Genomic DNA, 27357 nt, shown 5'->3' with positions numbered 1-27357 from the left:
CCTGGTAATCTGACCGACAGATGCGGTGAGCACCCTTGACCAGGAGACAGCCGCCCAGGTTACGGATTTCATACAGTCGCCCCCGGAAGAAGGCAAATATGAAGCATTCAAAGCGCTGCTCATTGGGACCTTTGGCCTCTCACGGTGTGAACGGGGTGCCCTCCTGCTTCACCTGGACGGTTTGGGAGACAGACTGCCATTAGCATTGATGAACGAGATGCTGGCCCTGGCTGACGGACACAAGCCCTGCCTTATGTTCGAGCAGGCGATCCTAGAGCAACTGCCCGAGGACATACGTCTGCTGCTGGCCGATGCAGATTTCAGCGACCCCCAGAAGGTGGCGGTCCCGTTTGGACCGTCGGGGTCACCAATGTAGTGATGTGTTACACACAGCACTGAAATAACGACATGCAGTTGGTAAGTCGATTGGAGACTAGTTTATTCAAACTTCGCGGCGCCGGCATTTAAATTCTAGTGCCTGCCCTCTCTGGGCGGAAATGACATCAGAGGTGCATTACTAAAGTGTCTCCCCGCGTGCTGGCTATTTGTGAGCCGGTTCGCCTCTACAGAAAGTGGGTTGCCACATGTTACTTATTTACACTGGAGAAGGGGTTCCGAAACTTTTTTATGCCATGGTCCAATAGACCCCAGGTTGGGAACCCCTGCACTAGGATAATAGAAGATTACATCAATGATGTCTATCTTACGAAAGCTACTGTTGTACATCAGTGCATTACACAACACATGGATTTTGGGCTATACTGTAATCTAGAATGGTAACTGAAGGATAATTATTAAGTGCCTAAAGGGTGGAAGTAATATTTTTGATTTATTAGAGTAATTTTAAGAGGGCACAACACCACCACCAACTCCATCCCCACCCCCCCCCCCACCCCCACACACACACACCACGCATGGACCTTTTTTTTTTGAAACATTTCCTTATAAAAAGAAAATGCGCTTTGAAGACTGTGACACCACTGTAGAAAAAGACCTGAGAAATACACAGGTTTATAGATTTCTTGGACAGAAAAGTCTTGGATCAATAAATCAATACATATCATGGAATTTTAATATTCAGTTTATTTTAGAAAAATATGATGGAAGATGTTGACTTCTTCTGCCACGAAAGGATTAATGCATTTACTTGTAAATGGCTCCTTTATGGAGACACTTCATTACTTCTGGTGCAGCTTGTATGGGAGATTTGATTGAATGCAGTGTATTCCTTATAATTACGATAACAACTATATATATACAGGCAATATTAAATGAGAGTAAGGCTTTCACATTGTGGCAAATGATTCCAGATCATCTACAATAATTCAAGGCATTGGTTTCAGTTACAGATACTTCACAAATTATACAATTGCCTTGACCATCAGCCTGATTTGTTGAGATTACAATCTAAAACAATGCCAGCGTCCCTGAAAAATGTTATCCCTACAGATAAAGAGCCCAAGTTGTGCCACATACATCCACTTAGCAAGATTCATTCAAGGGAGAAAAGCTTGGACAGTCACTTTGAAGAGCAAGTAGGATAATGAAACACCACCTTGGTAGCTAGTAATTATTCTACTAATTTCACCAAATGTATTAGATTACTTCATTATACACCATCCATTGAAAGGGCCACCTTGAAATACTAATTTAAAACTTCTCAAATATCTTGTGCCTGATGATGGGACTTGGAAAGGTCCATGCAAAAAATACCTGAAATGCCTTTAGGTGGGACCTCCACCTCAGTTGCAACCAGTGATAATTTGCTAAAGGCTTATGATCCTGCAACCTACTGTTAAATGAGTCAAAACCTATGCGAATTAGAACAATTGCCCTAAATTATAGATGACAGGGAATTTGAAAAGAAACTTCCATGGCTTTAATATGCACCATACTTCATATTTTATAAATTTTCCATAGTAACGCCACTAAACTAAAGGTTAGAAATCTGAGAATTCTTTACTGTTTTTCTATCATCCCATCTTCTATTAATTTCTGCATAGAATCTGCTAAAGCTACAAGCTTTGAATGTCTAGGTTGTGACAGCTAGTTGTAAATTATTTTTGTGGTTCTGAATCGCTTGAGTAATTTTCTGGCTATTTAGAGATTCAGATAAGAATTTCAATTAGGCTCCATTTCTTTGGTTGCTATTTCAAGTCAAAGAAACGTATCAGTGCAAAACCAAACTGCCCGAGGAACTCAGTGGATCAGGAAGCATCAGTGGGAGAAGGATAATCACTACTTCAGGTCAAGACCCAGTGCATCAGGACTGCAACCTGAAGTCTCAACCATCCGTCTATCTCCACAGATACCACTTGATTTTAAGTGTCCCCAGCCATTAGTTTTTTTTGTTCCAAGTTTCAACGTCTATAGTCTCCAAATCCTTAAGGTGTATTTCAACTGTCAGAATACCATCTCTTATCAGCTTCATTTAATATGCAGATAACAATCTCATCGACGTAGCCTGGCTAGCTCATTTAATGAAGAATCTTTCTTTATTCTTTGGCTAATGGTATGTTAGTCATATCACCTTCATTTACCTCAGCTAGACATTCATATTCATTTTTACTCTTTTCATTTGTAGAATGGATTTTTTCTCTCGTTACTTGTAATTCTTTTGCACAATCTGCAACAATATTTATTGATCTTCCAGAACTTGATAGTTTCAAACATTAATAATTTGCTCTCATCTCTTAAACCCTCAAGTACTCTCTGCAGAATAAACTGGAGATGTCAGCCTCAGAACCTGTTGTCTTTCACTCGTCACTTGAACTACATTACAGATCTGCAGGTCCTCAACTTCATTTGTAGTTAAAGGTTTTCATTAGAATCGTTAACCTGCTTCTAACACCAAAGGCTTTATTTCAGATTTTGATCATTTTCCCTTTGACCAAATCTCATCTAGTGCATAAAGAATATTTTAAATCAAGTCAAAACTATACTCTGATAAAAGAAGTATCTGAGAAAGCAAATCAATAAGTTATTATTATTATTGTTGAGATACAGCCCTTTTGACCCTTCAAGCCATGCCGCCCAACAATTCCCAATTTAATGCCAGCCTAATCATGGGACAATTTACAATGACCAATGAACCTACCAACCAGTATATCTTTGGACTGTAGGAGGAAACCAGAGCACCAGGAGGAAACCTACATGGTCACAGGGAGAAGGCACAACCCCCGATAGGTATAAGCTTTAACTGCAATGGAAACCATGTCACCAGAGTCACACAAACATTTAAAGTTTAGACTAAACAGAGGAAGAAAAACATTTCACTTGAAGGAAATTTTCTAGATCTTTTTCACAGATAATGACATCAATAATTCTTAAATAAATGCTGGTAGGGTATTCCCTACTTGGATATTTTTGGGCACATACTTCAAAATACAGGCAAGTACAAATCGTGATCAATGGCCCACCATTAGATAGTACACTGTCAGAACAAATAGCTAGACATAGTTTTACAGACCCAATGGGACTCCGTTCATCCAATCACAATGTCTCCAGAGAATAGCCCAAATTCCAGGACATCAATTGAATGAGCTGATTAAAGAGCAAGGTTGAAAGTCTTTAATTTCCCATTCAAAATGTTATGTATCAAATTAAAATCAAAATTCGTTGTGGGGCCTAGAGAACTAAAATTATTTCAGCGTAAAGGTTTGAACAGACAGTAACAGGTTTCCAAGTCTGACCTCTTGGTGAATGTCAGACCCTCTGTGGACGAGAAATAAAACACATTAAATACTCAGGTGTACAACGTACAGAACATTTCCTGGTTGTAGACAGTGACCTTTGGCAAAGCAAGCATGTTCAACAGACATTTCTTGATATTCAGCTTCCCTGGTGCCTTAATTTTCTATTGAATATTTCATTTCCATGGTTCTGTGTGTTGGACTAAAACCATGCTTGATTTTACAATCAAGGGCCCCTCATTTGTTAGAATTACAGAATAGGAACAGGCCCTTCAATTGGTAAGTACAACTAGTGAATCCTTACATCACTGAATTATTTACATTTCTAGCCAGCCTTCTATAAATTATAATTTAGAAGACTTGCTATATATTAGGGAGATTGGAGTAAAATTTCAGGAGACGCTTTAGGAGATCTGATAAAGTTCGTGAGAAATCCTTAAAGGCAGTATCTGCCAATGTTAATAATTCATGAGCCAGTGCTGACCATAATTGTATTTTGCTTCTCCTAGTACTTCACCATTCAAAATGAAGTTTACAAATGCTCTACTAGCCTTCCAAGACTATGTGCAGCAAAAATAAAGAATTGGAAGAACTCAACTAGTCACGCAGCACCTGTGGAAGGAGAAAGCAGTTGATATTTCATGTCAAAGGTTATGTTCTGACATCTGACCGAGTTCATCCCGCACCTGCAGTTTGTGTTTCAAATTCCAGCATCTGCAGTTTTACTTGGTTTCCAAAAGGTTATACTGTCTGCGTGTGTGTTTTTTAAACTTTACTCTTAATTCTCTAACTCTGATAAAATGGAAAATAACAAGACACAGATTAACACCAAGTCTTTGAAAATGGACAAGATGCATTTACAGCCAGTTCTTAAAACTCTACTTCAAGATGAATGCTTTTCTTTAGTACACAAATATTGCTTTAAATGAAAACAAGCTCAGTTATTTTTAAACTTAGACATAGAAATATATCTGTAACTGGTTTTTAAAAGCATTAGAGGTGATCATAGGACAAGAGACAACAACAATTTGACAATTAAAGTTAACACTGATACTTAGTGCAACCCTCAGCAATTCTTACTGAGTTTTGCTCAGGGTGAATCTAATAGACTACTATTGATAGTCAACCACATGCTCTGCAGAAGTTCTCCTACAGAGTATCTGACTGTAAACAGGATCATGTTGGACTGCACACAATGATTCCCTTACTTGTGTCTAGCATCTATCTCTTAGTAATGAGAGGAAATGAAAGAGAGAGGGAGAGAGAAAACCAACAACAATCTGTACAAATTTGGTCAGCTCAATGGATGCAAACTCAAGAACTGTAAGATCTACCAAGCATCTTACAGCTCTCCATGTATCAATTAGGGAGCTTTGAAATTTTTGATGTTTCCCAGCTTTAGTAGACCGAACTATAAATACCATAAGACATAAGTACAGAATTAGGCTATTCAGTCCATCAAGTTTGCTCCACCATTCCATCATGGCTGACTTATTAGCTCACTCAACCCCATTCTCCTGTCCTCTTCCTGTAACCTTTGATGCTCCTACTAACCAAGGATATATCAACTTCAGCTTTAAATACACCCAATGACTTGGCCTCCACAGCCGTCTGTGACAATAAATTCTTCAGATACACCACCCTCTTGCTTAAGAAATTCCTCCTCATCTGTTTCTATTTATTGATTGAGAATAGGCTCTTCTGGCCCTTGAGCTGTGCTGCCCAGCAACTCAGGATTAAACACTAGCCTAATCATGGGACAATTTACAATGACCAATTAACCTACCAACTAGCAGGTCTTTGGACTGTGGGAGGAAACCAGAGCACCCAGAAGAAATCCATGTTGACACAGGGAGAATGAACAAACTCCTTACAGACAGTGGCAGGAATTGAACCCAGGTCACTGCACTACTAGGCCACTCCCGTTCTAAAGTGATGTCCTTCCATTCTGAGGCTGTATCCTCTGGTCCTATAGAAAACACTACAGAAAACATCCTCTGTCAAGGGCTTTCAATATGCAATAGGTTTCAAAGAGATCCGCCCTCATTCTTCCAGCAAATACAGATCCTGCTCCATCAAATGCTCCTCTTACATTAACCCTTTCATTCACAGGATCATTCTCATGGTCCTCCTCTGGACCCTGGAAGTTTCTGGATCAATTCTCTTTCTTTCTCTCTTATTAATTCTATCCAATGTGAAAAGCCAAATGAGAGCAGGTTTTGTAAATGCAATCAGATTTAAAATCCAAATGGAAGTAGTTCTCTACTGGGATCAGACAGGATTAACAACTCTTTTGATACCACTAGGTATCGCACAAGGCAGGAGAAGTCCCCTTTTATAAGCTAAAGGTTATTATCATGCATTTTATGTTATATTCTCAAGGCGAGGATGTTTTGCACAGCAGCAGAAATGGTATTCATCACTGGAGGAGAAAGAAGATATATGTGCAAAACTTCAGAATACGACAAGAACTCCAAACCAGAATCATGTCACACAAAAAAGTGTCAAAAAAACCCACCACAAAAATAAATGTTTTTCTTTGCCAGAATGCATAGGGCAGTAAACTAAATAACACTTCAAAATAATTTTTAAAGACGTCTCTTTCTGTTTGAAGAGTTCCTGAAATGAAACAGTTTATTTACTAAAGGAGAGATAACAGCAGAGAACGTTCTGTGAACTTGCTGGCATCACACGTCACCGCGTCTGGACTAACTGACAGCACAAACACATTCACTTCACAAAATGTCATATAAACCACATCATCCTTCTAATTTTAGCGTCTTATCTCCAAATGTAATAAAATACCACCTTCACCAAGTGCCAAAAACTGCCCCAACCTTACACAGTGCAAATCGTGAACTGAAAATTAGATGCATAAAGTATTATTTGATTACACCTGAGCAGAATGCAAAGACACGGCAAACTTCTTCCGCTAATAACAATGGAACCAGCAGCTGAAAAAGTATGTCAGGATATTAGACAGGAGATTGTTTGAACGTTACTTTGTTTTATGAATCATTGCAGTTCACCCTCCCACAGTCCATTGATGCCCTAAGCACGAGCTGCTGGCCTGTTGGAGCTCCTGTCACAGGCATTTCTTTATCCTCTCCCTCTTCACTACAAAGAACTGCCCTAGAGTTGATGTGCAAGCTGTCAGCTCACAGGGAGCTTGATTCTCACTAACAATAGTAGTTCATGACCTCACGTAGGAACACTGATCAGGTGTAGCTTGACCTTTAGTTCACTGCATTTCCCAAAACATCGTGTAACATTTCCCGTGAATTCTTCAATTAATCTCCGGAACAAAACATTAAATACTTCCATGTGATCTTGTCTCACTGGAGTTAAGAATATGCATACAGTTATGTAGATTGTTGTAAAAGCTACCATTGTTTGCCACCAGTTTGTTGGGGGGTGGACATTAATAAGTTGAACTGGTTTGGCAGGAAGCACTGATACCTTGGATTGCATGCTAATGTGGATGGTAGGATTAAGCAGTGCCATTGGTGAACTTTGAAAGCTTGTTTTCGAGCTCAGTAATACGTCTCTCCTGGGACTGGACAATCACCTTCAGCGATTTAACTTCGTCCATTAGCTCCTCCAGGGTTACACGCTGGGGGACAAAGAAGAGAAAGAAATCAATAGCAGGCATCCATAATTGAAGAGAAAATCTCATGCTGCAGATCTTGCTGCTGTAGTTGAATGAGCAGACAAATTAAATGCCAAATTTGTTGTGTCACCAGCATTAAACGACACTGCCGAGGTGGTCAGTGGTAACGAGTTAATCAGGTTTAGGCTCAATGTGTCCTAGATTGAATTAAATTATTTGAGACAATGTCCAATTTCAGAATCACCCTGTCTCTAACTTCTGTGTAGTTTATTGTATTTTAGTTCAAGTTTACTATCATAAGTATACAGATGATAAAGAGTTAGCTTGTATGAAGCTGCAGCATAGTACTTTGTAAACATGGCAGAGTTCCCTAACTTAAATAAACATAACTTGCATGACGAAGTAAATACAATGACACTAGTGCCATTTGAGAGGGGAAAACAATGATATAGTCTGAGGGGGGATTAGCGATTTTCAGGTGGGTGCAGTCCTTACAGGTATCACCGCTCAAACCAGGCCTTTTGCACCTTACCAAATGTGCAGACATCAACATCACGGCTATGAAAAAAAAATTTAGAATAGTTACTGTTGGAAAACATGTTTCTCTTGCTATTCTCAGATAGACTAGTGCCAAACCTTACACCTATGAAAATCCCAATATTATTTTCCATTGTTGTATCTTTGAATCAAAATGACTTTGACGTAACAAGCTCCTTTGTCGCCTGAATTCTTAATGGTGTTACTGACTCATCAGAGCACAGAAAGAGGCCAATGAACTCCAAGCCAGCTCCCAGCAGATAAATCCCACGAGTCCCATTCTCCTCCCCCCACCCTCACCACCATATCTTGTTCTCTCTCACATGTCCATTAAATTCCCTTTTATTTTTTTACCTACACCAAGGGGTAATTTTACAGCAGCCACATAACCCTCAGTTGGAATCAGGAAGGAAACTAAAGCCTTCCATGCAGTCACTGGAGAAATGTACAAACTCAGCATAGACATCACCCAATGTTTGAATCAAAGCCAGGCTTCAGGAGTGTGAGAAGCTTCTTCAAAGATGGACTGAGACAAAATGAGGCACTGCCAAATCTGAATTACTAAACTATACTTTTCAGCTTGTTAAAATAAAATATACTTGGAAAATTTACAAGGATGCTGCTGGGATTTGAAGACCTGAATAATAGGGAAAGTTTAAATAGGTGAGGATTTTATTCCCTGGAGATAGAAGAATGAGGGGAGATTTCATGGAGATATACTAAATTATGAGGGATATAGATATGGTAAATGCAAGCAGGCTTTATCCGCTAAAGTTGGATGAGACTGGAACTAGAGGTTATAGGTTAAGGGTGAAAGGTGAAATATTTAAGAGGAATTTGGAATGGAAGAGTATAGAGGACCATAGTCCAGGTGCAGATCGATGGGACTAGGCAGAATAATAGTTCAACATGAACTAGATGGGCTCGCTCCTCTCTCCATGGTGCTTAGGCTATGAAGACTGCCCTGGTCACTGTGCTCCATGCCCGCTAATATGATGAACTGACAAGCAAGGCTTTGGGCCTGCTGCGGGCTGCTCTTGGATTTGGATCTGAGGAGTTAAGTTGGCTCAGAATTTTGTTGTTCGCTTCAATTGTTTGCATGATTTGTGTTTTTTTTTCTCTTGCACATTGGGGTTTGTCTTTATTTTGTCTTATTTAATTGGGCTCTCTCTGGTTTCTTACTTTGTGGCTACCTGTGAGCAAACAAATCTTAAGGTTGTATAATTTATATATTCTTCAATAATAAATGTACTTTGAACTTGAACTTGAAGGACCTGTTTTTGCCCTGTGACTCTTTTACTCAATCCCATTTTTGAAAAAAAATGGGGTATAAATATAATTCATATTGTTGTTGAAGACCTTGCTTTGGCATTGCTTTTCTTTCTACATCAATCCTAACCTTGCAAAGTTGTCAGTTCCCTCTCCCAGACCTGAAACTTCATATTCCTTGGTCAAGTAACCTGGCTGAATTAACTAGAGGTCTTCTACTATATTTCTAACCAGCTGGAGAGTTTTGACATTCCTGACTGTCCATCTTGACCCTGTGACAACGATTCATCTGGGATCCAACTTTCATGATAGCAACTTCTGTTATTCGCAAAATGAATAGAAGTCAGACAAAAGAAGGGTGAAGGGACAATCAACATTCTCGTTTCTCCCGTCAGTAAGAAGATACAAAAACCTGAAAACAGTCTCCGTTCCCACTGTTATCAGACTATTCAGTGCACCTCCAGTACGAGAAGATGGACTCTTGGGCCTCACAGTCTACTTAGTTATGGTCTTACACCTTATTGTCTGAACTGCACCTTCTCTGTTACAGTTATTGCTTTTTTCTTGATGTACTTATTTTGCAAAATGATCTGTATGGATGGCATGCAAAACAAAGATTTTCACTGTACTTCCGTACAATTAGCAATAATAAGCCAATTATAAATTAATAAGTTTGAAACAAACTATCATAAACTGATCATAAAATGCATTTGTAATGACTACAGTTTGAAGGAAGGCTGCCGGACTTTCTTGGTGTGGCAGATTTAATGCTTAAACCCTGTGCACATGCAATGATTTGATAGGCTGATCAGGAATAGAGACACTGGCTCATGTCAATCCCTCCTCTTTAAGCTGGAGGTATGGACACTGACTGAAGTGCCATCAAATACTCAAGCAGATTTCTACAGGTGTAGGGTGGAGAGCATTCTGACTGGTTACATCACCTCCTGGTGTGGAAGTCCCAATGCACAGGGAGTTGTAATCTCACCCAGCCTCTGTCACAGACACAACCTTCCAACCATCGATGACGTCTCAAAAGGAGGTGCCTCAATAAAACAGCATCCATCATTAAGGACCCTCACCACCTGAACACGCCCTCTCTCATTACTATGATCAGGGAGGAGGTACAGGCGGCTGTAGACACACAGCTAATGTATTGGGAACAGCTTCTTCTCTTCTGCCAAAACATTTCTGAATGGTCTCTGAAAACCACCTTATATTTCCCCTTATCCACCATTTATTTATTGATCCTGACTTCCAGCATTTTTTAATGTCTTGCAAAACAAATTTGTCAGTGATAATAAGCCTGATTCTTATTATCTATTGAGATACAGTGTGTCAGTGACCCTTCTGGCCCTTTGAGCCAAGCTGGCCAGCAATCCCCCGATTTAATCCTAATTAATTATTATTATTAATATAGCCTAATATTGGGACAATTTACAACAGCCAATTAATCTACCAACTGGTATATCTTGGAACTGTGGTCTCGGGAAGAATGTACAAATTCCTTACAGGCTGTGGCAGGAATTGAACCCAGGCCGCCTGTACCATAAAGCATTGTGCTAACCACTACGCTACCATCCTGCCCTATTACCAATCCGTTAACTCTGTCACCACCAAAAGGACAGACTTTTAATTGAAAACTGAAGGACAATGATGTTTGTTCTGGGCACCTACAGAAAAGTTTGATTCACAAGTGGAGTAACTGCGTCGTGGTCCGAGAGGAGGCTTGTTGTCCAGAATGTTCCTTTTGGCAAATTTAAGTTCTCGGTTTTTAGGTGGAATGTAACCGTCCCTCAGCGAGATCAGCACGGGATCTGCGTTTTTTCCTGCAATCCACTCCTCAGCTTCAAGGGCTGCCTCAGGACCCTGGGTATCTGGGTACAGGTCATCTTGGAAGAGATCCGACTGCAGAAGATATAAAGGATATAGGTCAGTGGTCATGTGGAGAAAAGAGATAAAACAAATTGATGAAAACGGAGCAGTGGATGTGGTGTGTATGTGGTGTATTTTAGTAAGGTGCTTGACAAGGTTCCCCATCAGCAAGTCACCTTCCCACCTTCAGCAAGTCAGGAGGCATGGAATCTAGGGAAACTTAGCTGTGGGGATTCAGAACTAACTTGCTCACAGAAGGCAGAGAGCGGTAACTGATGGAGCGTATTCTGCTTGGAGGTCAGTGAGCAGTGGTCTTAGTCAGGGATCTACTATTTGTGATTTTTATAAATGATTTGGATGAGGAAGTGGAAGGGTGGGTTAATGTCACAGATGGCACGAGGGTTGGGGGTGATGTGGAAAGTGGAGACAGCTGTGATCGGTTACAGTGGGTCATTGGTAGGATGCAGAACTGGACTGAGAAGTGGCAGATGGACTTCAATCTGAACAGTGTGAAGTGATGCACTTTGGAAAGTTGAACTCGAAGGCAGAGCGCAGAGTTAATGGCAGGATTCATAGCAGTGTGCCGCCTAGTGTTGAGGCCAAAAGGTTCCACTTTAGTCTCCTATGAACACCAGACCTTCTCTCACACCTTTTACGGCATCTTCTAAGTGAAGCTTTGCAAAGTCTTTACAGTCAAGAATATGTTTTTTTAGCTGTATGGCATAAATCTAATACTGCACATCAACCAGGTAACACTATCCCTGCTGTAAAATATGGTGGAGGTAGCATCATGCTTTTCAGCAACAGAGACTGGAAATCGGGTCAGGACTAATGGGAAGATAAATGTTGCTAAGTACAGACAGATCTTTGATAAAAACTTGCTAGCCTCTGCTAGAAAGCTTAAATTGGAGAGGAAGTCATCTTTCAGCAGGACAATGACCCAAAGCACACTGCCAGAGCAACCATGGAGTGGCTTCAAATGAAGAAAACTGATGTCCTTAGTTGGCCCAGTCTGAGTCCTAATCGAACATCTCCAGCAAGACCTCAAGATTGCTGTTAACCATTATTACCCAACTAACTTGGCACAGCTTGAGCAATATTTCAAGGAGAAATGAAGAAACTTGGCTCCATCACATTGTGCAAAGCTAATAGAGACATATCCAAAAAGACGAGCACCTCAAAGGGCTGGGGCTATAACAGCTGTGAAAGGTGGTTCAACTAAGTACTGAGGTGAAGGGGGGTCAATGCTGTTGAACTGCTGACATTTCAGTTTTTGAATTTTTAGAATTTCATGCTTTATAATTTTCCCTATTCTTTTAGGGGTCTACTGGGAAAAAAGGAGCAAGTAATTCACAAATATAAATTCTCAGTTCAATTGATCAAAATCCCTGGTTATAATATTTATGTGAACAAAGAGTTAGGGCTGAACACTTTCACAAGGCACCATAATTCCTTCTTCTTATCCCTGTTTTTTGATGGTTATTCTCCAGTAACTTTGGGTTTTTTTTTTAGGGTCCTATTGTGCCACACGATGAACTGAGAACCTGTACAAACAAATCAATTCCTGGCCAAGGGATGAAGGGGGAGCTGTACAAAACTTGTCCACAGTGTGGAAAGAATTCCTTGCATCAGGAAGCTGTGACCTGCTCCTCACAATGTGAAGTGCATTGAAATCAATGATTTCACGTGCCAGAGCCACTAAATCACACACGTGGTATGCAATATTTCATAAAAGACACCTCACAGTATAAATATATGCTCTTCAGGTCTGAACTTTAATTTTTGAATCCTAAAATTGTCTTCAGATTGAGTGTAGTGCAGAGTAATAATGTAGCTGCCTGATGATTAAATCACAAAGCCATTTTCAGTGCTTCAAAAGTGAACTGACTGCAAGATGAAAAAATAATTGGTTTGCCTCTTTTTGTGGATAACGTGAAACAATTCCCACAGCAAATACCGCAAATAAAGTAAAAACTGCAAAAGTCACCATTTTCCCATGCTTTATTGTTGTCAGAATTAGTAGACTTTTATCCCCTCCAATGTCTTGATAAGAAAATGAATGCAGGCCCTTGGCTGAGAACTTATTACTTGTTCTTTCAGAAGCTGACTAATTTGGTGCATATTCCCAAGAGCACGCATTTCTTTTTCATTTACTAAAAGAGATTTCAGCAACGCAAATATATGCACACAGGGAATCATTCTGAAACAGCTGGCAAAATATTCATCAATTTTCCAAGTTAACCCAGAGACAAATTGAGGTTTAGCTTCCAAGCAAGTTAACCTTAAAGGTTTGATAGCACAGGCTGTTGTCTGTAAAAATAATTAAACAGTGATCTAACTTACTTTTAAAGTACCTGCTTCCAAACTAATTTTGAAAAGAAAAACTTTGGGGTTATAGTTATTGAAAGATAGCAGCAATTTTGCAAATCACCATTTGCTTTGGCTTATTGTATCGGCAAGGAACGTATAGGAATTTAAATTTGTTACTTGTTGATAGTGCATACGTGGGCATCATAAAATTATGCAGTGAATGGGTATCTATAATCTTGCGTCTATTTTTTGATGATCATTATGGTGGCTCTATGGCCTTGCTTGAACACACTGTATGGGTCCCCATGATGTTCCTTTCCACTGTACAGTACTGACCTTTCGAGGCACCGTCATTGTAATTGGTTCGCACTTCCGCTCGTGTAATTTGAAAAACCTATAACATAAAATGCAATGAATTAATTTTTGCTGCACATTGGATGGGAGCACACACTAGATGATATCAGTGTTGTTTTTCCACAGGGATTTCTACATTACTCTGTGTACCGTGCATAGCTGTGAGTGTTGACAGAGACGCTTTTAAGTAAATGACTGAATATGTGCAGAGGTTGCCTGAAGCAAAACAATTAAGAAAGCAGACAGATCCCGTGTCCCTTCAGATAACAGAACATTTGCACTCTAAGGCTACGTCCACACTACAATGGATAAATCCGTACAAAGCTTTTTCTCTTCATTTTAACCCTCCGTCCACACTAAAATGGCGTTTTCGTCCCCCGAAACCAGAGCTTTTCAGAATCGCTTTCCAGGGTGTGTATTTTTGAAAACGCTGTTCGGGCAGATCACTGTGGACAGGATAACTGGAGATATCTGAAAATGCTGTCAGACGGCAGCGCGCAATGACATTGTTTTCTTGAACACAACCTAACGATTTCAGAACAGACGGCAATGAGACTGAAGCCAGAAGAGTTAGAAATGTACTCACCAAATACTTTGACCCATAACTTACTGAATAAATAAGTATGCTCATTTTTCCGTTTTCTGTCCTTGCTCATATGAAGGTGGTATACCTATTTATTCAAGTACTTCTCTGACAATAGATGTGTAACAGCCTAATGTAACATTGTATGGAAATACAAGATAACACTGATGCAGACATGTTTTATACATTTAACAAGGTGCTTTATTAATGCAACAGAGTTAGTCAGTTTTTCAATGTTCGTCGTCAGCCGGGTCATACTGTCCATGAACTCCCTGTCAGTTGTCTCTGTACGCTCCAGTATTTGTTTTTTTTTTAACTTTTAAATTCTCCTGTGCGAGAGCCAACAGCTGCCCATTGGTTAAGTGTTTCTAGTCTGTAACTGCACAAATGCACACTTACACAGCGAGATTCGACACCAAACATGTCGCTTGTTTTTGGTAGATGTGTCCTGCGCATGCGCAGAAGGAGATTCACCGAAATATCCGTTTCAATGTGGTCAGAGATATTTTTAAAAACGCAGAGTGTGGACGCCTATCGTTTTTACGCGAACCCGACGTTTTCACAATTATCTGATCTCGTGTGGACGTAGCCTGAATTTCCAAGCTGTTCTCTGCCATCATGGACCGAGGCAGCTCCACGTTTTCCCAAATATCCAAGCCTCCACTTTCCTGAAAGCTCCACCGGACTTTTGTCCCTGGAGCAACAGAGATTGTAGTGTGGGTGGTTCCCCAGCCCACTGCGATTCTGGCCATTTTGTGCCAAGTGTATTTTCCAGTGAGAGGGACCAGCAGTGTTGGAAGTACTTTGACAAACAGCCCAGCAAGCATCGACAACAACTTGAAATGATCGACTGTGATGTTAACCACACAGAAGAAATTAAATAATAACAAAAAGGTAGGCTAATTTTTCAACCACTTCTTCTTCATCCACTTCCCTCAATATATTTATTTTGCTTCAAAATGGTGGCATCCAGCACTAAGGACCCTCACCATCCAGGACATGCCCTCTTCTCTATATTGCCATCGGAGAGGAGGCACAGAGCCTGGAGGCCCACACTCAGAGATTCAGGAACAGCTTCAAATTTCTGAATAACACATTAACACAGTATTTACTTACTTCGGTTATTAATATTTTATGTCTTTGCAATGTACAGATAGCGCAGCACAACAGATGTCATGTCAAATAAGTCAGTGATAATAAATCTGAATCTAATTCTCAACAGTAAATCTAATGGATTTCCCAATGGAAATGTGCTGAGCATGCTTTGAAAGCAGAGGCAAGCTTAATTAAGAGCAGGTTACAAGGCAATGAAGTTGTACACAGATGGTCATATGCACAGTCTGTATAACCCCCACTGCTGCCTATGCAGATAGATGGCCATCATTAGAAGTTACAACTGGTGATGGATGAAAGAAAATTACACTAAGAGACATATTCAGGTCATGATTTTGGATGCATCCCAATCCCCTCTAATTTACTAACTATTTTATAAATATTCCTCATAATTTATTGTATATTTTGTGCATCACACTATATTTCTGTATTGAATGGAAGGGGACACTAGCAGGGATGATGGCAGAACAGCAATGGCTGGAATTTCTGGAGGCAATTCGGAAGGTGCAGGATAGAAATATTCCCAAAGATGAAGGAATATTCTAAAGGCAGGATGATGCAACAGTGGGTGACAAAAGATGTTAAAGACAGCACAAACTCAAAAGGCAGGACATATAATATAGCAAAAATTAGTGGGGAGTTAAAGGACTGGGAAGCTTTTAAAAACAACAGAAAACAACTAGAAGAAAACTGAAGGAGAGAAAAGATGAAAATATCAAAGAGAGACAAGAGTGGATATTGGACTGCTGGAAAATGACACTGAAGAGGAAGTAATTAATGGAAGACAAAGAAATTGTAGATTAACTTAAAAGTATTTTGTTTCAGTCTTCACTGTGGAAGACACCAGTAGTATTCCAGAAATTTGAGTGTCAGGGGCGGAAGTGAGTGCTGTTGCTATAACTAAGGAGAAGGTGCTTGGGAAGCTGAAAGGTCTGAAGGTAGATATGTCACCTGGAACAGATGGAATACACCCCAGGGCTCTGAAAGAGGTAGCTGAATAAATTGTAGAGGCATTAGCCATGATCACTAGATTCTGAAATGGTTCCAGAGGACAGAAAATGGCAAATATCACTCACCTCTTGAAGGAGGGAGGGAGGAAGATGAAAGGAAATTATAGGCCAGTTAGCCTGATCTCAATAGTTGGCAAGTTGTTGGATTCTATAGAAAGTCAAAGTCAGCATGGTTTTGTAAAGGGGAAATCTTGAGGAATTTTTTGAGGGAATAACAGGCAGAATAGATGAAAGAGAGTCAATAGATGTTGTTCTGTTTGGAGTTTCAGAAGGCCTTTGACAAGGTGCCACACATGAGTCCTGATGAAGGGTCTTGGCCCGAACGTTTTTTCCGTAGATTCTCTTTGGCCTGTTGAGTTCCTCCAGCAGTTTGAGTGTGTTGCTTGGATTTCCAGCATCTGCAGGTTTTTCTTGTTTACCACACATGAGGCTGCTTAACAAGATAAGAACTCATGGTACTACAGGAAAGATACTAGCATGGATGGAAGATTGGCTGATTGGCAGCAGCCAAGATGTCAGAATAAAGGGAGCCTTTTCTGTTGGCTGCTGGTGACTAGTGGTATTCTGCAAGAGTCGGTACTGGGACTGCTTCTTTTCACATTATATGTGAATGATTTGGATAAAGGATTTGATGGCTTTGTGGCCAAGTTTGGAGACAATATAAAGATATGTGGAAGGGGAAGGAGCACTGAGGAAGCAGGGTATCTGCAGAATGACGTGGACAGTTCAGAAGAATAGGTAAAGAAATGGCAGATGGACTTCAGTGTAGGTAAGGGTATGGTCATGCACTTTGGCAGAAAGGAAAAAAGGTGTGGACTATTTTCTAAGTGGGGAGAAAATTCAGAAATCAGATGTGCAAAGGGACATGGAGATCCTTGCACTGGATTCCCTAAAGGGTAACTTGCAGGTTGAGCTGGTGGAAAGGAAGGCAAATGCAATGTCGGCATTCATTTTAAGAGGACAAGAATACGGGAGCAAGGATGTGACGTTGAGGCTTTATAAGGCACTGGTCAGACCACACTTGGAGTACTGTGAGCAGCATTCAGCCCCTTATCTAAGAAAAGATGTACCTGCACTGGGGTGGTCCACAGGAGGCTCACAAGAAGGATTCCAGGAATGAAAGTGTTAGCATATGAGAAGCATATGATGGCTACGGGCCTATACTCGCTGGTGTTTAGAAGAATGGGGGGGGGGGGGGCGGGATCTCATTGAAACATTGAATATTGAAAGGCCTAGGCAGAATGGAAGTGGAGAGGATGTTTCCTATAGTGGGGGGTCTGGGACCGGAGGGGACGGCCTCAGAATAGAGGGACATCTATTTAGATGAGAAGTAATTTATTTAGCCAGAGGATAGTCAATCTGTGCAATTCACCCCCACCGCTAGCTGTGAGGGGTGGCAAGATATTGAATCTACTTAGAGTGAAGATTGATATGTTCTTGATTAGTCAGGGTGACAAAAAGGCAGGAGAATGGGATCGAAAGGGATAATAAGTCAGTCATGATGGAATGGAGGAGCAGATTTAACACATGCCCGTGATTATAAACCTAATTCTGATTCTGAAACAGAGAGCACAAGAAGGAATCTCAGGGTGTTCAACAACAAGATTTGCCTGCCTGGCTAAGATGGCATCAACTACTTCAGCAGGCCTGGGCAACATCTTGGCACCTGGGTCAACTTTAGCTACACTGCAGCATATGAATGGTACATCGAGTAACAGCAGCTCACAGTGGACTGAAACCTGGCTACAGTCCCCTGGAACCAGGCCACAGTGACACAAGGGAGCTGGCACCCTAAGGTACTATCGAGGGACCCAGGACAAACTGCACTCCAGCAGCCAAGAGATTGGAGGTTGGATGATTCTCGTTGGCTCAGTGCCTGCAAATGGGTTTCCCTTCCATGCTTGTAACCACAGATTTGTCATTTATTTCCAGTTTTGAAGACCAAATTTAATATAAGAAACATAAGAAATAGGAGCAGGAGTAGGCCTCAGGCTCTGCAATTCAATAAGATCATGGCTGATCTGGCCATCTCCACCTACTTGCCTTTTCCCCATAACCCTTAATTCCTATACTATGCAAAAATCTATCCAACCTTTCCTAAATATATTTATGGGGAGGTAGCCTCCACTGCTTCATTATTGAGATACAATATGTTGAGATACCTTTTGATTTTTCAAAGTGCATTCTTCCCTTATTTTTCCATTCCCTTAAAGGAGCTCCCTCCAGTATATTTCACTCCCGGTGCCTCTGTGTGGCATTGGTTCTACGTACTTGCCACAGGTGTAACAATACACTAAAGTTATACAGGATTAATGCATTAATTATAAAACAGCCACATACTGTACATACCTTCTCGGGATAATGAGCCATTCAGTCGAAGATTAAAGTTTACTTTTATTTGTCACATGTACAACAAAGCATACAGTCTCCATCTACAACCAACACAGCCCGAGGCTTGTGCTGGGACAGCTGGCAAGTGTCACCATCATAGCATGAATTGAACACCGATCACTGTTAGAAGCATAGAAAACCTACAGCACAATACTGGCCCTTCGGCCCACAAAGCTGTGCCGAACATGTCCTTACCTTAGAGATTACCAAGGTTTACCCATAGCCCTCTATTTTTCTGAGCTCCATGTACCTGTCCAGGAGTCGCTTAAAAGACCCTATCGTTTCCGCCTCCACCACAGTCGCCGGCAGCCCATTCCACGCACTCACCGCTCTCTGCGTAAAAAACTTACCCCTGACATCTCCTCTGTACCTACTTCCAAGCACCTATAAACTGTGCCCTCTTGTGCTAGCCATTTCAGCCATGGGAAAAAGCCTCCAACTATCTGCACGATTGATGCCTCTCAGCATCTTAACCATATAACCATATAACAATCACAGCACGGAAACAGGCCATCTCGGCCCTCCTAGTCCATGCCGAACCCTTAATCTCACCTAGTCCCACCTACCCACACTCAGCCCATAACCCTCCACTCCTTTCCTGTCCATATACCTATCCAATTTTACCTTAAATGACACAACTGAACTGGCCTCTACTACTTCTACAGGAAGCTCATTCCACACAGCTATCACTCTCTGAGTAAAGAAATACCCCCTCATGTTTCCCTTAAACTTCTGCCCCCTAACTCTCAAATCATGTCCTCTCGTTTGAATCTCCCCTACTCTCAATGGAAACAGCCTGTTCACATCAACTCTATCTATCCCTCTCAAAATTTTAAATACCTCGATCAAATCCCCCCCTCAACCTTCTACGCTCCAATGAATAGAGACCTAACTTGTTTAACCTTTCTCTGTAACTTAAGTGCTGAAACCCAGGTAACATCCTAGTAAATCGTCTCTGCACTCTCTAATTTATTGAGATCTTTCCTATAATTTGGTGAACAGAACTGCACACAATATTCTAAATTTGGCCTTACCAATGCCTTGTACAATTTTAACATTACATTCCAACTTCTGTACTCAATGCTTTGATTTATAAAGGCCAGCGTTCCAAAAGCCTTCTTCACCACCCTATCTACATGAGACTCCACCTTCAGGGAACTATGCACTGTTATTCCTAGATCTCTCTGTTCCTCTGCATTCCTCAATGCCCTACCATTTAACCTGTATGTTCTATTTGGATTATTCCTGCCAAAATGTAGAACCTCACACTTCTCAGCATTAAACTCCATCTGCCAACGTTCAGCCCATTCTTCTAACTAGCATAAATCTCCCTGCAAGCTTTGAAAACCCACCTCATTATCCACAACACCTCCTACCTTAGTATCATCGGCATACTTACTAATCCAATTTACCACCCCATCATCCAGATCATTTATGTATATTACAAACAACATTGGGCCCATAACAGATCCCTTATACACCTGTTGTGTTAATCAGGACGCTATCATGCCACTAGGAGAGATGAGGAGAAATTTCATGGCCCAAAGGCCTGTAAATCTTTCAAGATTCACAAGGGTAGAGTCATTCTATTTGAGATTTTTGGAGTTTACGTGTTAGGGAAATGACTGGCTGCCGGGACTAATCAGGGACGTGGAGCTGAGGTCAGAATCAGATCAGCGATGATCTTAATCAGTAGCAAAGCAACCCTGAAGGTCAAACAGCTTATTCCAGTTCCAAATCCTTAAGTTCTTTCGCTCTGATTTTTGAGACACAAGTTACTTTCAGTGAAATTAACACTCATTGCAATAACACTAGCAATTACAAGCTAGCTTAGGAGCCCACCGTGTGCTAGTCGAAGGAACTGACCTTGCGATTTCACATCTGCTGACGTCCAGACCCCTCTTTGTCATGAAGCCCATCCCCCTCTGTGGCTCCTTACTGCTGAACGTGCTGATGTAATGAACGTATGGAGCTTCCGGTGTGATTTCAAAATACCGAATACTGCTATCACCCTAAAGGCAAAGAGAAATCAGTCTCCAAGGAGATTGGACCAGAGTAACTGAACATTAATTGATAATTTAGAAGGTCTCACCGTAGCAAATATCAACATAACATACCTTTGGAAATGACTTGTTTTCAATGCAACAAGCTACTCCGGATAAAACAGTGATTCTTCTATTAGTGTTTCCCACAGTTAAGACTAATTTTATATATTTAAAGCTGCAGCACAGTAACAGGCCAATGAGTCTGTGCTGCCCATTTACACCCACGTGACCAACTAACTGACTAACCTTGGATTGTGGGAGGAAACCAGAGCACCCAGAGGTAATTACAGGGAGATCATACAGTACATACTCCTTACAGACAATGGCTGAATTGAACCCAGTTATGCTAACCACTCCTTGAAAATATGTTTTTTTTTTGGTAATAGAAAGGATTGGGATGTCCCAAGATCTATACACGTAAACTGTTGTTTTGCTCTCCTTTTCTGCATGCAGCTCAAATTCCATGAACAGAATGAGCAGGAGATCAGTTACCGAGCATCAATCACCCACACAGAGGAAAACACTCACTTTCCCACACAAATAGACTATATTTGTGTCAGCATCATAAAACGGTAGAAGAACTCCATTACTAGTGTCCATTTCCTGAAGCGCCATTGGTTCATCAAAGTTTTTCTACATGGAGGGTAGAATAAAGGGAATAAATTATATGTCAGCTGTGCAAGACCATATTCAACAAATTTACAGAACATATTAAACCGGCTCTGATGGGGATAGTCTAAGAGTCAGAATGGACTGGATGGGCCAAATAGCCCCCTTCTGCATCACTAGAAAATATGAAAACTGTTCACACAACAAGCAGGACAGACGTGGTGGAATCAGTGCATATGCTGAGCTTGGCCAGTGCAATTACCTTTCTGACTTTAAATCAGGGTTTTCCAACCTGACGTCCACGCATCAAAGGTCAAAGGTAAGGCTCCATGGCATAAAAAAGATTGGGAACCCCTGCTTTAAACAGTGTACAGCCAAAATTCTCAGACTGTGGTATTGCTGCCCCCAGGATTTTGAAGGAGCAACTGTGAATTTTAATTTTTATGATATGATGAGGTGGTAAATAAGGTTTGTCAATATTAATTTACATTAAGTCAGATAACTCCACCGCCCAAAAGATGAAATGGCAAAAATGATTTCACTGCTGATAAAGTGAAGAAAGCACTGAGGAGTTTTAATGTCAAATGTTAGTCTATAAAACAAATACTGTTGTAATATGTGGGCTGTCTGAAATTAGTATCACATCAGAGAAGTTAGGAAATCTCTGGTGTAGAGTAAGTTCACAAGAGTCCTACATTTGGGAGATTGTTTCATTCAGGATCCATCATGGGAATTATGATTTTGATCCCACATACTTCAACTCAGAGAGAGGATATATATGTGATCTAGGTCCAGATGGAGGGTCTCGGCCCAAAATGTCCACTGTCCATTTCCCTCCATAGCTGCTGCCTGACGTGCTGAGCTCCTCCAGCATTTGTGTGCTGCTCCAGGTCCCAGCAGCTGCTGTCTTTTGCATCTCTACTTCCTGGTACAAACTAGTGACCATCTGCAATTTGAGCCTATCTGTCCTCCAGGCCCTGCTGCCTTTGTGCTCAGGGGGAGTTGTGTGTATTTGCCGCTGATGATAGAGTTCCATTCCCAGCAGAGAAGCAGGCTTTGGTCAGGGGCTGTGCACTCCCAGTGGCCTCATTTTCAAGTGGACACTCACAGTACTACAAGAGCACTGACTAAATTTGAGAGGAGCTTGACTATGTATTCTATAAATCGGTTGGTCTTATTATCTCAGTATCTTCTGAGTAATGGTACAGTGGCTGCTGAATTCTGAGGATGCATTTAGTTCACAATGGGGTGACTTCTTCACTTCCCATTTGTGGAGATGGTTGCTCCACCTGCCACGTGTCGTTTCAGTGTAATTTCATGGATGGCCATATAGCAGCAGGTGTTGGAGCTGGCATCTACAGTAACTTCAGCGAAGGGGCCCATTATCGTCATTCGTGTAACCTCTGACCCCGGTATCAAGGTCACATGAACATCAAAAATTGGAGAGGGACCAGATGCTGCAGAGTCCCTCAAAACTGTCCCTACGCTCATAATGATCGTGGCTGGTCTGACCCTGGTCCAGAGTGAGATGGTAGCAGTTGACTTCTCCACAGCTGGCCAAGAGTTCACTGTTGCAGGGGGACGAAGGCTTAGCTTGGGAACACACAATGAAAGCTGTTGAATTCTTGATCAAGCTAGCATGGACTGAGCCACCAATGCAATGGATCTCAACCATCTCACCGGGCGTCACAGGGGCGCAGCTAGAACTGCCGCCTCACTAGTGTCCCAAGTTTAATCCTGCCCACCGCTGCGGCCTGGGGAGAGTTTGCAGCTCTCTGTGACTGCCTGGGCGCTGGTCACCCCCCACGGCCTAGAGACGCTTTGCTCCGTGAGCTAATGTGGCACTGGAGGCTGGTGGGAGAATTAGGAGAAGTTGATGAATGCAAGAGAAAAATTTTAAAAATAAGCAAAATTTGTATGTTCCATGAAAAATAGCTTTCCTGTCATTTCAAGAAATAAAACTAGTTATTGAAATAACCTCCAAGAACAGTGGTAGAACCTGCACTGGACAATGGCTACCTGGAGGTTTACTGCAAGAACATAAAAGGACAGGTTACAGGGAAACATATGACTGAAAGAGACTGTTAGGATAACTTCAAGAATCAGCATAGACTCCATGGCCTTCTCTGTCATAAAAGTATGGAAATACAAAAAAAAAACAATTGTGGAATTAAGAACAATTTTCAATCTGTAAAATTTCTTCAATGCATTAAGCACGTTTACCTTAATTATTATCAATGTTCAAAGAAAATTTAATCAAAGTACATATACGTCACTATTTACAGCCTCAAGATTCATTCTCTTCTGAGCATACTCAGCAAATCTATAGAACAGTAACTATATCAGGATCAATGAATGCAGACAACAACCTGTACAAATGCAATTAGTAAATAGCGATAAATAACAAGAACATGAGATAATGAGATAAAGAGTCCTTAAAGTGAGATCATTGGTTATGGGAACATTTCAATGATGGGGCAAGTGAGTGTAGCTATCCCCTTTTATTCAGGAGCCTAATGGCCGACGGGTAGTTTTTGAACCTGGCGGTGTGTCCTAAGGCTCTTGTACCTTCTACCTGAGGTCAGCAGCAAGGAGAGACATGGCCTGGGTGGTGGGGATCTCTGATGATGGATGTTGCTTTTCTATGACAGCGTTTCATGTAGACAAGCTCAATGGTTGGGAGGGCCTTACCCATGATGTACTGGGATGAATCGACTACTTGATGCTGGATAATTCTTTTCTGTTTCAATGTGCCACCTTGCCCTCATGCCTGTTCAAGTGAAACACTCTCTCACAATGCACACTGCAATACAAAATGCTGCTGAATTATAATCTGAACAGATTCACTCATAGCACATTAGTTAAAAAAGAATTAAGTGGAAGTGGTGTGTCTGCTTTATGAAAATAACCTCAGGGGTGACCGACACCTTTTATTTCATTAAGAAAGACTGCTTATGTAAATGATCTCCAACAGCATTGTGATGGAACTGTGATGGAAAACAGCTGTCAGACAAGTTATTTTTCTGCCTTGAAGCCAATATAACCTCTGAAGAAAGTAGAGGATCGGTTTTATTTGAGAAAGCATACTTTGAAATGGGTTGTTTTGCATCAACAAGCTAGAGGATTGTGCTGGGGGGACCCACGCTTCAAGGTCCAACATAACATGCGCACACTGTACATCGTGGAGGAAACCAGAGCACCCAGAGGAAACCCACATAGTCTTGTGGAGAACGTACAAACTACGTCTAGGCAGCGGTGAGAATTGAACCACAATGGTTGATCGCGGCCGTTGTAAAGGGATGGCGCTAACCGTGATGCCACCCTGCCGCCCCAGGTGGGGATATCAGCTGGCGGAGAGATGTGTAAAAGATGCAAATTTGGTCTTTAGAATGCTTTCACTCAGCATTACAGGCACATGCTCTCCTGACTAGTGCCACTGCCTGGATGAGCCAAGGCGCCAGCATCCCTTTAATTTGATGACACCACAGGCTCCCAAAATTAATATTAATTTATGCTAATTTGATTGACACTTGCTGGTGCAGTGCTGCTGGTTGGTTACCCTGCAACTGAAGCTCAAGTGACCTTGCATTCGCCTTTCAGTCTCTGCTACTTTAACGGGAGCAATTTAAACAAGGAAGTAAGCTGACAGCAGACATTTGAGGAAAAACATTAATCATTTGAGCTGCCTCTTGGCTCAGGAGAATGCTCCAACACCAATCACCTACTCTTTCACCCAGTGTGATTCATCTTCATTTGTCCCAAATTACTTTTGATATATTTCCTGTGACAAATCACCGTTCAGGGTCTCAGCCACGAAGAGTAAAGCTTTGGAACACACCAATTACCATCTGCACCTCTCAGCTTTTGCCTTCACTCCACGCTGCATCATATCAAAATCTGGTTCGGTTGCAAGAAAATCTTTAGAACATCAGCTATTTTAATTTAATCTTCCATTACATATGCTCACTCGTGTTCCTCAAGATTCAAGATTGTTTAATGTCATTTCCTGTCCACAGGTGTAAGGAGAACAAAATAATTGCTACTCTGGATCGGATGCAATACAAAATATAAAGAACACAATAACAACAATAAATAAAAACACACAAAAAATATAAATACATAAAATAACATATACATAAGTCGATTTATGACCATAAGGTCATAAATGTACCATAAGTACCATTATGTACCATAAGGTACATAAGGTGACTGTCAGAAATAATAAAGTGGTAGTGGAGTTAGTAGGTAGGGGTGTTGATTAGCCTTGCTGATTGAGGAGGGTAACTGTTTTTGAGTCTTGTGGTGCCTCCTGCCTGATGGGAGTGGGACGTGTAGTCCATGAGTAGGCTGTGATGGATCCTTCATGATGTTACCGGCTCTCTTCCAGTACCTTTCTGTTTATATGTTCTTGATGGTGGGTAGATTGGTACCAGTGATGCAATAGGCAGTTTTGACAACACATTGTACTCATTATTTTTGTCGTCCAACTTGCTAATCACACGATTTTTAAAAACATTAAGGTTTTAAAGTTTTTTTTTTCTTGTCCACACGTTGATGACTTCCTCCGACCCAGTGCTGCCTTATCCCCAGCTATCTCTGACTCACTGAGTGTATTCTGAGGATGACAATGGTTCCCTCTGGTGTGAGAAGTTCCCCTGTAAAGCCGAGGCCCATTTCTCCTGAAGGAGATAATCATGTACCAATAAGATGATGACAGTAATCCATTTGGGAGATATCCAGTTCGGACAGAAGTCAAAAAGGTGGGAACGAAACCATTTTCAATCCTGAAGCAGATTATTATAAACAGCAAGAAAGGCCTGGAGCTCCCCCTGGTGCTGGAATGAGGAATACCAGCCATTCACACAGTGGTCCAGTTGCAGGAGTGGAGTATTTACAAACCCACACTAATGTTTATGTATGTATTACATTTTGGGGGACCTTAATTGGTCTATTCACTCAGACCCAATAAGAAAGAACATTTGTTTCAATTCCAGCTATAGGAATGAGCAATAATTGTCTGCTCCTTCCCCTGTAAACACTTTCATGATACAAAGTGGCCAGATGGCAAATAACACAAAAGCTTAAAGCATTGAAGTTGAACTGGTCCCTGAACTAAAATAAAACCATTTTTCTGTCCAGTCAATTTATTTTAATGTTTCTTAAATGATTTGGTCTGTCTTCCAGCAGAATATAAGAGGTCAATGGTAAACATTTGGAAAGAAAGTTGAATGCGATGGCGTTTGCTGGCCTGGGGTTTAACAACATTGGTAAAGAATGGAAATGCCACCCAGACCAAAGCATTGACAGTAATAAAATAAATTTTACTGGCCTAGATAGAGTGGATGCCTAGGACGTGAGGGCATAGCCTCAGAATGCGAGGACGTACTTTTAGAACAGAGATGAGGAGGGATCTTTTTAGCCAGAGGGTTAGGGTGGAGAACCTGTGGAGTTCATGGCCACAGACAGCTGTGGCGGCCAGCTCACTGGGTGAAGTTAAAGCAAAGATTGCTAGATTGTTGATTAGTTAGGGTGTCAAAGATTACGGGGAGAAGGTAGGAGAATGGGTTTGAGGGAGATATAAATCAACTATGATGGAATGACAGAGCAGACTTTTTGGGCAGTATGGCCTAATTCCTGGTGCTGCCTGGAAGGAATTTGTACGTTCTCCAGGTGCTCCAGTTTCCTCTCTCGGTCCAAAGATGTATTGGTTGGACATTGTAAATTGTCTTGTGATTAGGCCAGGGTTACATCGAAGGATTGTGGGGCAGCACAGCTCAAAGGGCCAATTTCACACTGTATCTCAACAAAATAAAATAAAGTGGACCAGCCGTGGTAGATTGGTGCAGCAGATTCGATGGGCTGAATGGCCTAGTTCTGCTCCTATATTTTATGGCGTAAAAAGATCTGATAGGGCTTGCTGAAGATCAAATTAATTCATAGGTTTAGATTTCATGAGGGG

At 41.3% G+C, this 27357-nt stretch overlaps 1 protein-coding gene across 2 annotated transcripts in view; it reads right to left on the bottom strand.

Annotated features, from left to right (window-relative positions):
- Window positions 1-1108: 1108 nt before the first annotated feature.
- LOC132396024 (coronin-6-like) overlaps window positions 1109-27357 on the bottom strand; it is a 266758-nt gene continuing 240509 nt past the window's right edge. For both annotated transcript variants that reach the window (XM_059973324.1, XM_059973325.1), the window contains 5 exons: window positions 21318-21422; window positions 20611-20756; window positions 13630-13687; window positions 10786-11016; window positions 1109-7305 (listed from right to left, as the gene is read on the bottom strand). In XM_059973324.1, coding sequence (XP_059829307.1) covers window positions 7183-7305; window positions 10786-11016; window positions 13630-13687; window positions 20611-20756; window positions 21318-21422 — 663 coding nt within the window. In that variant the 3' untranslated portion in view covers window positions 1109-7182. The remainder of the gene's footprint in view (window positions 7306-10785; window positions 11017-13629; window positions 13688-20610; window positions 20757-21317; window positions 21423-27357) is intronic.

This window comes from Hypanus sabinus, chromosome 6 (genome assembly GCF_030144855.1).
Source record: "Hypanus sabinus isolate sHypSab1 chromosome 6, sHypSab1.hap1, whole genome shotgun sequence".
NCBI classification, from domain to species: domain Eukaryota; kingdom Metazoa; phylum Chordata; class Chondrichthyes; order Myliobatiformes; family Dasyatidae; genus Hypanus; species Hypanus sabinus.
The sequence above is the reverse complement of the archived record's forward strand: the minus strand, read 5'-3'. Positions and strand labels throughout refer to the sequence as shown.